At 46.6% G+C, this 10,755-nt stretch overlaps 1 protein-coding gene across 1 annotated transcript; it reads left to right on the top strand.

Moving 5' to 3' along the window:
- Positions 1–3,051: 3,051 nt before the first annotated feature.
- On the top strand, positions 3,052–6,259 carry LOC135095558 (uncharacterized). Its single transcript, XM_063996457.1, has 3 exons — positions 3,052–3,280; positions 4,889–5,060; positions 5,860–6,259. Exons 2-3 carry the CDS (start codon positions 4,911–4,913, stop codon positions 6,037–6,039), a joined length of 330 nt encoding a protein of 109 aa, XP_063852527.1. The 5' UTR covers positions 3,052–3,280; positions 4,889–4,910; the 3' UTR covers positions 6,040–6,259.
- Positions 6,260–10,755: the final 4,496 nt, after the last annotated feature.

The following is a 10,755-nucleotide window of genomic DNA, read 5'->3' as shown; positions in this document are numbered from 1 at the left end:
TGGGGCAGCAGTCTCAGTCAGCGGGGCCTGGTTCCCTCATGAGGAGGAACTGTCCGGTGGACTGGTCATCCTGGAAGTGGCCCGTGATGAGCTGCAGTACGGGGAATTCTCCCTCGCACAGTTCGCCAGCGATGAAGTGTACAGTGAGGGACTCCCCATCGAAATACTCGCCTGTGTAATACCGCCCCAGGTGATATTCGCCAGATGGGGACTGGCTGTGGGAGTATTCAGGCGTATGGAGTTTGGCCATGGGAGCCTTGGACTGTGGGCTCTTGGCTGTCTCGTGGCGGGTGTTGGTGGCCGCGCAGGCAGGGTGCTCCAACACGGGAGCGTCGCCCTGCCCCTGGGCTGCTTTGTTTTTCTTGGCGCGCCAGCGCCGGGCCTGCTCCCGGCCCTTCCGGGCGGCCTCGGCCCTGCACCGGGCCACCCGCTTCTGCTCCTCGGTGAGCTGCCGGGTCTTGCTGTAGTCGAATCGTTCTCCGTATAGTACCATTTTTAATCTGAATTGTTTTATTTAATGATCGAAAAGACAACCGGAAAGGGGAAAGTGTGAAAAATTAAGCAAGAGGATGAAAAGATGATGAGGAGAATAATTGATGAGGGCAAGTCTAAAACAGCAACATAACAAAATTAAAAGCAGTGAACAAACACAACCAAACAAACAACGTGAGTCAAATCGATCAATAATACGAAAAAAAATTACGAAAGACTGAAAGAAAAACCTTTACGTCAACTGTACAAAGGATGACAAATGTTGACTATAAGGATCTTACCAAGACACTGCAAGACACACAGCCCTCAGAAAACATGCCGCGGTGTGCTGGGGAGGGAATGCAGAGCAGGGAGGAGGCAGCGGTAATGCAAGGTGAGATGACGAGATGACGCTTGGCAGGAAACACACGCACGTCACCAATAAGCTTCCGGCGTCTTTGGGTCTCGTCCTCCTTCGGGCAGCCGCCGTCAGGCGTCTTCCTCAACTGGATTCTGAATTTCTGACAAGACCTTTGCGTCCTGGGAGCGACAAGTGTGCCGCAGCGAGAGCAACACAACAGACAACACAGGACAAGAGTGTGTGGCAAGCTAAAGCCAACAACACTCACAGTCAATTTAACTGTAACATTGTTATAGTCACACCAAGGTTCATATATATATATATATATATATATATATATATATATATATATATATATATATATATATATATATATATATATATATATATATATATATATATATATATAATCCTTAACACTTATTATTATTTGTCTGTATATTCATAATTTGATATATGTATTCCACATGCGATGTGTTCATATATTGATCCCACGTGTGGCATGGCCAGCCAGTGTATTCTATTTTTAACATTTCTCCTGCTTCTGTAACTCTCTAGGGATATTTCACACCTTTCTTCCAGTCCTTACACTGCGTTCGCTTCTGAGTCTTTCTTCCTGGTTATTGGCCCAAATAACGAGTCCTCCCATTGGTCCTTCACCTCATTTCCTGGCATTTCATTGTTCATTTCTTCTCAAAAGCTCTAACGTGATCCACTCGGCTCACACACACACAGCCTGCATGGTCGCTAGTCCTGAGTTCCGCTTAGTTCCGCTTAGTTCCGCCCAGTTCCTCTCAGTTCTCGTCACGGGCAGTCAGTCTCGGTCGCTCAGTCAGTTCCCGTCCGAGTCAATGTTGAGAGACGCTGCCCAGCTACCACCACGCGCGGCAGTTCACTCACTTCACAGAGAGAACGATCACTCGTCGCGTCATAGCCATGTGTGTCTCGCATCAAGTGTGTACATTCTACCTATTATTAAACCACGAAGAACTCTCACCACCGTGTCTTTTACTCGCACACACCAACTACATCATCTTACTGCCCACGACCTCCTCACTACCACCACTACCAAGCTCACTAGCGGACCTCCACGCCACCAACACACCAAGCTCCTCGTCTGACCCAGCAGTGGCAAGCATCATCAACTGGGCGAGTATCTCATCTAAAGCAGGAGCACCAGTGGAGAGGTAACATCAACCCAGAACAAAGTGGTGGACCTTCACATCTCGATACAAAGTGGTGGTCGCACAATCTTGGAACAAAGTGGTGGACCTTCACATCTCGATATTAAGTGGTGGTCGCACAATCTTGGAACCAAGTGTTGGTCAGCGGTGTTGTGCGATCGAAGACACACCAACTCTCGACTCTCTCATAGGACAAGTACACGCTGAGACACGAATATCACGCCCCATCGCAGGCAAGTTGCGAGGCTGAAATTCAGAGTCACTATCTACCCACTTGCTCTCTCTCTCTCTCTCTCTCTCTCTCTCTCTCTCTCTCTCTCCAGATGTTGAAAGGAGAAATGAATAAAAGTTAAATATCTCAATTAATCTTCCCGCTCCCTCTCACCTAGAAAGTGAGAGAGAGAGTGGGAGTTAAGAGGAGGAGGTAAAGAGAGAGAGAGAGAGAGAGAGAGAGAGAGAGAGAGAGAGAGAGAGAGAGAGAGAGAGAGAGAGAGAGAGAGAGAGAGAGAGAGAGAAATAAACTCAATATAGACGTATTTTCAAGAATGTTTTCCTGGTTATTTTTTCCTCCTCCTCCTCCTCCTCCTCCTCCTCCTCCTCCTCCTCCTCCTCCTCCTCTTCTTCAGTGTGACATTAGTAAGTGGACACGCGTTTGTAGGTAGTGAGGTCACACACACACACACACACACACACACACACACACACACACACACACACACACACACACACACACACACACACACACACACACACTTATTTTCATGTTTTTTGCAGATGTTTGAGAGAGAGGACAGAAGAGGAGGAGGAGGAGGAGGAGGAAGAGGAGGAGAAGGAGGGAAGAGAAAGAGAGTGTTTTATCTTCTCTTCATTGTTATAATTTGTCTAATGTGCGTGTACACCAAGCCTAAAGGTGAGTGTGTGTGTGTGTGTGTGTGTGTGTGTGTGTGTGTGTGTGTGTGTGTGTGTGTGTGTGTGTGTGTGTGTGTGTGTGTGTGTGTGTCTAAGTGTCTCTCTCACCAATACAACAGAAGGAACCCTACCACCACCACCACCACCACCACCACCACCAGGACGGCTGGACGGGGAGGGGCAGGCGGGGGTGGTGGAGGGACTGCATCAAGAGGACCCAAGGCTGGTGGAGTTGGTGAGAGAGAGAGTCCACCCCCCTTCTCCCCTCCCCTACAACCTGACCCACCCTGGGAAGAAACACTATTCAGAATTTGGCCAAAGCAATATTCTCGATGAGTTTATTCTACATGGACTGGTAGGTGGTGGTGGTGGTGATGGTGGTGGTGGTGGTGGTGGTCTTAGTTCCTCCCCTCTAACTGTCTTCAGCCCCTCCCTCTTTCCCCACGCTTCCCCTCCTCCCGTGGACTTTCTACTTCCTCTCACCACTATTCTGTCCACCTCCCTAATGCAAGAGTTAACCAGTATTCTCAGTCTTTCACCACTATTCTGTCCACCTCCCTAATGCAAGAGTTAACCAGTATTCTCAGTCTTTCACCACTATTCTGTCCACCTCCTTAGTGCAAGAGTTAACCAGTATTCTCAGTCTTTCACCACTATTCTGTTATCCTCCTTAGTGCAAGAGTTAACCAGTATTCTCAGTCTTTCACCACTATTCTGTCCACCTCCCTAATGCAAGAGTTAACCAGTATTCTCAGTCTTTCACCACTATTCTGTCCACCTCCTTAGTGCAAGAGTTAACCAGCATTCTCAGTCTTTCACCACTATTCTGTCCACCTCCCAAATGCAAGAGTTAACCAGTATTCTCAGTCTTTCACCACTATTCTGTCCACCTCCTTAGTGCAAGAGTTAACCAGTATTCTCAGTCTTTCACCACTATTCTGTCCACCTCCCTAATGCAAGAGTTAACCAGCATTCTCAGTCTTTCACCACTATTCTGTCCATAGCTGGGCGCGATAACAAAAAAAGGTTCGTCACGATAACCAATAAGTCTTTAACGATCACCTTACCGGCCATCACCGCTAATCAATAACTGACGACAGCTTTACTTGCCGATAATTGACAACCGTTAATTAAAAAAAAAAAAAAAAAAATCCGATACTAGCGATAAGGATATTGGTATTTCCAGTAAAAAGTTGATAAATACAAATCCTTACTTTTATCTTTTACCTTAAAAAAAAAAAAATTAGAGAAACCTTAAAAAAAACTTGTAATTCAGTGTTTCCCCTGTGCGTTCACTATTGACAAGTGCTGCTCTAAGTAAAATAACTACCTTCGATTTTGAAACTTTTAAAACCCCAACTAAAATCACCGATTATCGCGAGTCTGGAGGCATAGCACGGCCAAAACAATTAACCTGATGTCGATGTCTTCACCCACACACAGATGTTGTCCACCTGCCTGATGCAAGACTTAACCAGTATCCCCAATCTTTCACCCCTTTCTCTGCTAAATTCATGAACTCCCTCCCGGCTTCTGTGTGTGTGTGTGTGTGTGTGTGTGTGTGTGTGTGTGTGTGTGTGTGTGTGTGTGTGTGTGTGTGTGTGTGTGTGTGTGTGTGTGTGAGAGAGAGAGAGAGAGAGAGAGAGAGAGAGAGAGAGAGAGAGAGAGAGAGAGAGAGAGAGAGAGAGAGAGAGAGAGAGAGAGAGAATAATAATAATAATAATAATAATAATAATAATAATAATAATAATAATAATAATAATAATAATAATAATATCAGAAGGAGAAAAAGAAGAAGAAGAAAAATAGTTGTAGAAGCAGTAACAATAGTAACAGCAAAGTAGTAGTAGTAATAGTAGTAGTACTAATGAAATATATAGTAACTTCATATCTTCTTCTCCTCCTCCTCCTTCTTCTTCTCTTCCTCCTCCTCCTCCTCCTCCTCCTCCTTCTCTCCCTACAGAACTGAAGGGAAGAAAGGAGTCATGAGCCACTTCCTACGAGAGGGAGAAGAAGAGGGAGAGGGAGAGGGAGAGGTGACAGTGCTCTCCCTGCCTCTCTACACCATCCTGCTCTCCCTCAACTTGACTCAACTGGATTTTCTCTCCCTGGATTTGGAAGGAGCCGAGTTAAAGGTACGGTAGTAGTAGTAGTAGTAGTAGTAGTAGTAGTAGTAGTAGTAGTAGTAGTAGTAGTAGTAGTAGTAGTAGTATGAACACAAGAACACAAGGGTTGGTGCAGGAAGCCACCAGGCCTACACGTGGCAGTCCCTGTATACAACACACCTGCCTGTCTCCACCTGTCACGCCCATCCATACACTTGTCTAGTCTTTCAAGGCTCCTTAATGACTCACCACTAACAGCCTGACTACTGAGTCCTCCACACTGATTGATAACCCAGTTCTTCCTATCTCTTTTTTAAATCTAGCTTATTTTTTTTCAACTTTGAACCCTTTACTTCTTGTTCTATCCTGAGAATTTTGCTTGCGTCCCCCTTGTTGTAACCCCCTGCACCACTTCAAGTCTCCCATCAGGTCCCCTCTTAACCTACGCCTGTCTAGGAGATGTACATTTAACAGCTACACCCTCGTTTGGTAAGGAATGCCCCTCATCCCCTGTATCCTTTTAGTCATTCTCCTGTGTACTGCCTCTAACAGCCCTGCAGCCTTCCTGTAATATTGGGGAACACAACTGCACAGCGTAGTCTAGATGATGTCTAGCTAAATAAAATACAACTTTAATATTACTTCGGATCTTCTTCTTTTAACTTCCCTGAAAATCAATCCTAATATGTGATGTGTTTTATTTCTGGCCTCTATGCATTGTTTTCTTCTTCGTTCCCTGAGCTTACCAGAGCCTCGCTGTTTGTGTATCTGCTGTGTGGGTTTACTTCTACACCACCACCACCACCACCGCCACTCTTCCACTCTCCAGGTGCTGCGGACGGTGCCGTGGGAGAGGGTGCGGGTGAGAGTGCTGTGTGTGGAGTGCAACCGCGTGGGAGCGTCGCCTCTCACTCACTTCCTGCTCTCCCAAGGCTACTACCACATTGGCAACTTTGGCATCGACTGCTGGTACGGCTGGCCCTCTCTCCTCTCCCAGACCTTCCCCTAGTACTCTCCCAGGGGCTTGTTACTGTCCCAGCTTCACTTCTCTCCCTGTTCCTCGTAGAATGTTTTGATATGTTGCTGGTGATACCCGTGTTTCTACTGCGCTACTATGCAGGTACTGGTGGCCTGAATCTTCCCTAGTACTACCACAAATCACTGGTTACTCGTACACACGCCCTCTTGTACTGTGTAACCTCAAATATATACTTGTAAATCGAAGTGGTGTCTTTTGTTTCAGTCACCCTTAAATGCCGTTTTCTGTGATGCGAGAAATTGGTGTTTTGTTGAGTTATCCTTATAAGTTTTACGTTTTTTCTCGTAAGGAGTTAAAAAACGGGTACTCTTTCTCGGTAACTTATAAATTTGTTAGTTCATCAATTGTAGTAGTACTATAATATTATTTTCTGTCGTTGTAGTAGTAGTAGTAGTAGTAGTAGTAGTAGTAGTAGTAGTAGCAGAAGTAGTAGTAGAAGTAGTAGTAATAGTAGTAGTAGTAGTAGTAGTAGTAGTAGTAGTAGTAGTAGTAGTACCACACATTTAGTAATACGATAAAACATTAGAGCAAGTAACACAACTCCGAAATGATTGAATTGATGCACCTGATGCAACACCTAACACCCAAACCTTGCCCAACCTAGCAACCTCACCCAGCCTAACAAAACGAAACCTTATCAAACCTAATTTAACCAATCTAACCTAACCTAAACCTTTATATCAAAATGCTAGTGTTATTTCAATATTATCCACGTAACAGCGGTAGTAGTAGTAGTCGTAGCAGTACTGTTTACTTCCTGAAGGGTTGGACGTCTATGAAAAGACGTGGAAAAGTGCAGGGTGGTATCATCAGCGTAGGAGTGGATAGGACAAGAAGTTTGGTTTAGAAGATCATTGATGAATAATTGGAAGAGTGGGTGACAGGACAGAACCCTGAGGAACACCACTGTAACAGATTTACAAGAACAGTGACTGTTTACCACAGCAGCAATAGAACGGTCACAAAGGAAACTTGAGATGAAGTTACAGAGAGAAGGATAGAAGCCGTAGAAAGGTAGTTTGGAAATGAAAGCTTTGTGCCAGACTCTATCAAAAGCTTTCGATATGTCCAAGGCAACAGCAAAAGTTTCACCAAAATCTCTAAAAGAGGATGACCAAGACTCAGTAAGGAAAGCCAGAAGATCACCAGTAGAGCGGCCTTGACGGAACCCATACTGGCGATCAGATAGAAGGTTGTGAAGTGATAGATGTTTAAGAATCTTCCTGTTGAGGATAGATTCAAAAACTTTAGATAGGCAGGAAATTAAAGCAATAGGACGGTAGTTTGAGGGATTAGAACGGTCACCCTTTTTAGGAACAGGCTGAATGTAGGCAAACTTCCAGCAAGAAGGAAAGGTAGATGTTGACAGACAGAGCTGAAAGAGTTTGACTAGGCAAGGTGCAAGCACGGAGGCACAGTTTCGGAGAACAATAGGAGGGACCCCATCAGGTCCATAAGCCTTCCGAGGGTTTAGGCCAGCAAGGGCATGGAAAACATCATTGCGAAGAATTTTAATAGGTAGCATGAAGTAGTCAGAGGGTGGAGGAGAGGGAGGAACAAGCCCAAAGTTAGAGTTTTTAGCAAAGGTTTGAGCGAAGAGTTAAGCTTTAGAAATAGATGTGATAGCAGTGGTGCCATCTGGTTGAAATAGAGGAGGGAAAGAAGAAGAAGCAAAGTTATTGGAAATATTTTTTGCTAGATGCCAGAAGTCACGAAGGGAGTTAGATCTTGAAAGATATCTATGTATGAATGTATGCACGAATGTATAAAGATTTTAGAAGATGGAAAGACAAGTAAGTAAGAAAAGAGAAAAGACATTTTTTCCTGGCCACGAGAAATTTGTTAGTAGTCAAGTGTGGCCAGGGGAGAGTTGTCCACGCTAGGTCTGGTCGTCAGCAGGTTTGGCCAGGATAGGGTTGGCCAGGGTAGGTTTGGTCGTCATCAGGATTGTCCAGGATAGGTTTAGTCATCATCAGGTGTGGCCAGGGGAGATCTGGCCTAAAATTAGTCATCAGGTGTGGCCAGGGGAGATCTGGCCTAAAATCAGTCATCAGGTGTGGCCAGGGGAGATCTGGCCTAAAATCAGTCATCAGGTGTGGCCAGGGGAGATCTGGCCTACGTTTTGTCATCATCAGGTATGGCCAGGGGAGAACTGGCCTACGTTCTGTCATCATCAGGTGTGGCCAGGGGAGAACTGGCCTAAAATTAGTCATCAGGTGTGGCCAGGGGAGAACTGGCCTACGTTTTGTCATCATGTGTGGCCAGGGGAGATCTGGCCTAAAATTAGTCATCAGGTATGGCCAGGGGAGAACTGGCCTACGTTTTGTCATCATCAGGTGTGGCCAGGGGAGAACTGGCCTAAAATTAGTCATCAGGTATGGCCAGGGGAGAACTGGCCTACGTTTTGTCATCATCAAGTGTGGCCCGGGGAGAACTGGCCTACGTTCTGTCATCATCAGGTGTGGCCAGGGGAGAACTGGCCTAAAATTAATCATCAGGTATGGCCAGGGGAGAACTGGCCTACGTTTTGTCATCATCAGGTGTGGCCAGGGGAGAACTGGCCTACGTTTTGTCATCATCAGGTGTGGCCAGGGGAGAACTGGCCTAAAATTAATCATCAGGTATGGCCAGGGGAGAACTGGCCTACGTTTTGTCATCATCAGGTGTGGCCAGGGGAGAACTGGCCTACGTTTTGTCATCATCAGGTGTGGCCAGGGGAGAACTGGCCTAAAATTAGTCATCATCAGGTGTGGCCAGGGGAGAACTGGCCTACGTTTTGTCATCATCAGGTGTGGCCAGGGGAGAACTGGCCTACGTTTTGTCATCATCAGGTATGGCCAGGGGAGAACTGGCCTACGTTTTGTCATCATCAGGTGTGGCCAGGGGAGAACTGGCCTACGTTTTGTCATCATCAGGTATGGCCAGGGGAGAACTGGCCTACGTTTTGTCATCATCAGGTGTGGCCAGGGGAGAACTGGCCTACGTTTTGTCATCATCAGGTGTGGCCAGGGGAGAACTGGCCTACGTTTTGTCATCATCAGGTATGGCCAGGGGAGAACTGGCCTACGTTTTGTCATCATCAGGTGTGGCCAGGGGAGAACTGGCCTACGTTTTGTCATCATCAGGTATGGCCAGGGGAGAACTGGCCTAAAATTAATCATCAGGTATGGCCAGGGGAGAACTGGCCTACGTTTTGTCATCATCAAGTGTGGCCAGGGGAGAACTGGCCTACGTTTTGTCATCATCAGGTATGGCCAGGGGAGAACTGGCCTACGTTTTGTCATCATCAGGTGTGGCCAGGGGTGATTTGGCCTACGTTTTGTCATCATCAGGTATGGCCAGGGGAGAAGTGGCCTACGTTTTGTCATCATCAGGTGTGGCCAGGGGAGATCTGGCCTAAAATTAGTCATCACCAGGTGTGGCCAGGGGTGATCTGGCCAGGACGGGTGAGGTGATGGGGCAGCAGTCTCAGTCAGCGGGGCCTGGTTCCCTCATGAGGAGGAACTGTCCGGTGGACTGGTCATCCTGGAAGTGGCCCGTGATGAGCTGCAGTACGGGGAATTCTCCCTCGCACAGTTCGCCAGCGATGAAGTGTACAGTGAGGGACTCCCCATCGAAATACTCGCCTGTGTAATACCGCCCCAGGTGATATTCGCCAGATGGGGACTGGCTGTGGGAGTATTCAGGCGTATGGAGTTTGGCCATGGGAGCCTTGGACTGTGGGCTCTTGGCTGTCTCGTGGCGGGTGTTGGTGGCCGCGCAGGCAGGGTGCTCCAACACGGGAGCGTCGCCCTGCCCCTGGGCTGCTTTGTTTTTCTTGGCGCGCCAGCGCCGGGCCTGCTCCCGGCCCTTCCGGGCGGCCTCGGCCCTGCACCGGGCCACCCGCTTCTGCTCCTCGGTGAGCTGCCGGGTCTTGCTGTAGTCGAATCGTTCTCCGTATAGTACCATTTTTAATCTGAATTGTTTTATTTAATGATCGAAAAGACAACCGGAAAGGGGAAAGTGTGAAAAATTAAGCAAGAGGATGAAAAGATGATGAGGAGAATAATTGATGAGGGCAAGTCTAAAACAGCAACATAACAAAATTAAAAGCAGTGAACAAACACAACCAAACAAACAACGTGAGTCAAATCGATCAATAATACGAAAAAAAATTACGAAAGACTGAAAGAAAAACCTTTACGTCAACTGTACAAAGGATGACAAATGTTGACTATAAGGATCTTACCAAGACACTGCAAGACACACAGCCCTCAGAAAACATGCCGCGGTGTGCTGGGGAGGGAATGCAGAGCAGGGAGGAGGCAGCGGTAATGCAAGGTGAGATGACGAGATGACGCTTGGCAGGAAACACACGCACGTCACCAATAAGCTTCCGGCGTCTTTGGGTCTCGTCCTCCTACGGGCAGCCGCCGTCAGGCGTCTTCCTCAACTGGATTCTGAATTTCTGACAAGACCTTTGCGTCCTGGGAGCGACAAGTGTGCCGCAGCGAGAGCAACACAACAGACAACACAGGACAAGAGTGTGTGGCAAGCTAAAGCCAACAACACTCACAGTCAATTTAACTGTAACATTGTTATAGTCACACCAAGGTTCATATATATATATATATATATATATATATATATATATATATATATATATATATATATATATATATATATATATATATATATATATATATA

This window comes from Scylla paramamosain, chromosome 49, assembly GCF_035594125.1.
Source record: "Scylla paramamosain isolate STU-SP2022 chromosome 49, ASM3559412v1, whole genome shotgun sequence".
Taxonomy (NCBI): domain Eukaryota; kingdom Metazoa; phylum Arthropoda; class Malacostraca; order Decapoda; family Portunidae; genus Scylla; species Scylla paramamosain.
The sequence above is the reverse complement of the archived record's forward strand: the minus strand, read 5'-3'. Positions and strand labels throughout refer to the sequence as shown.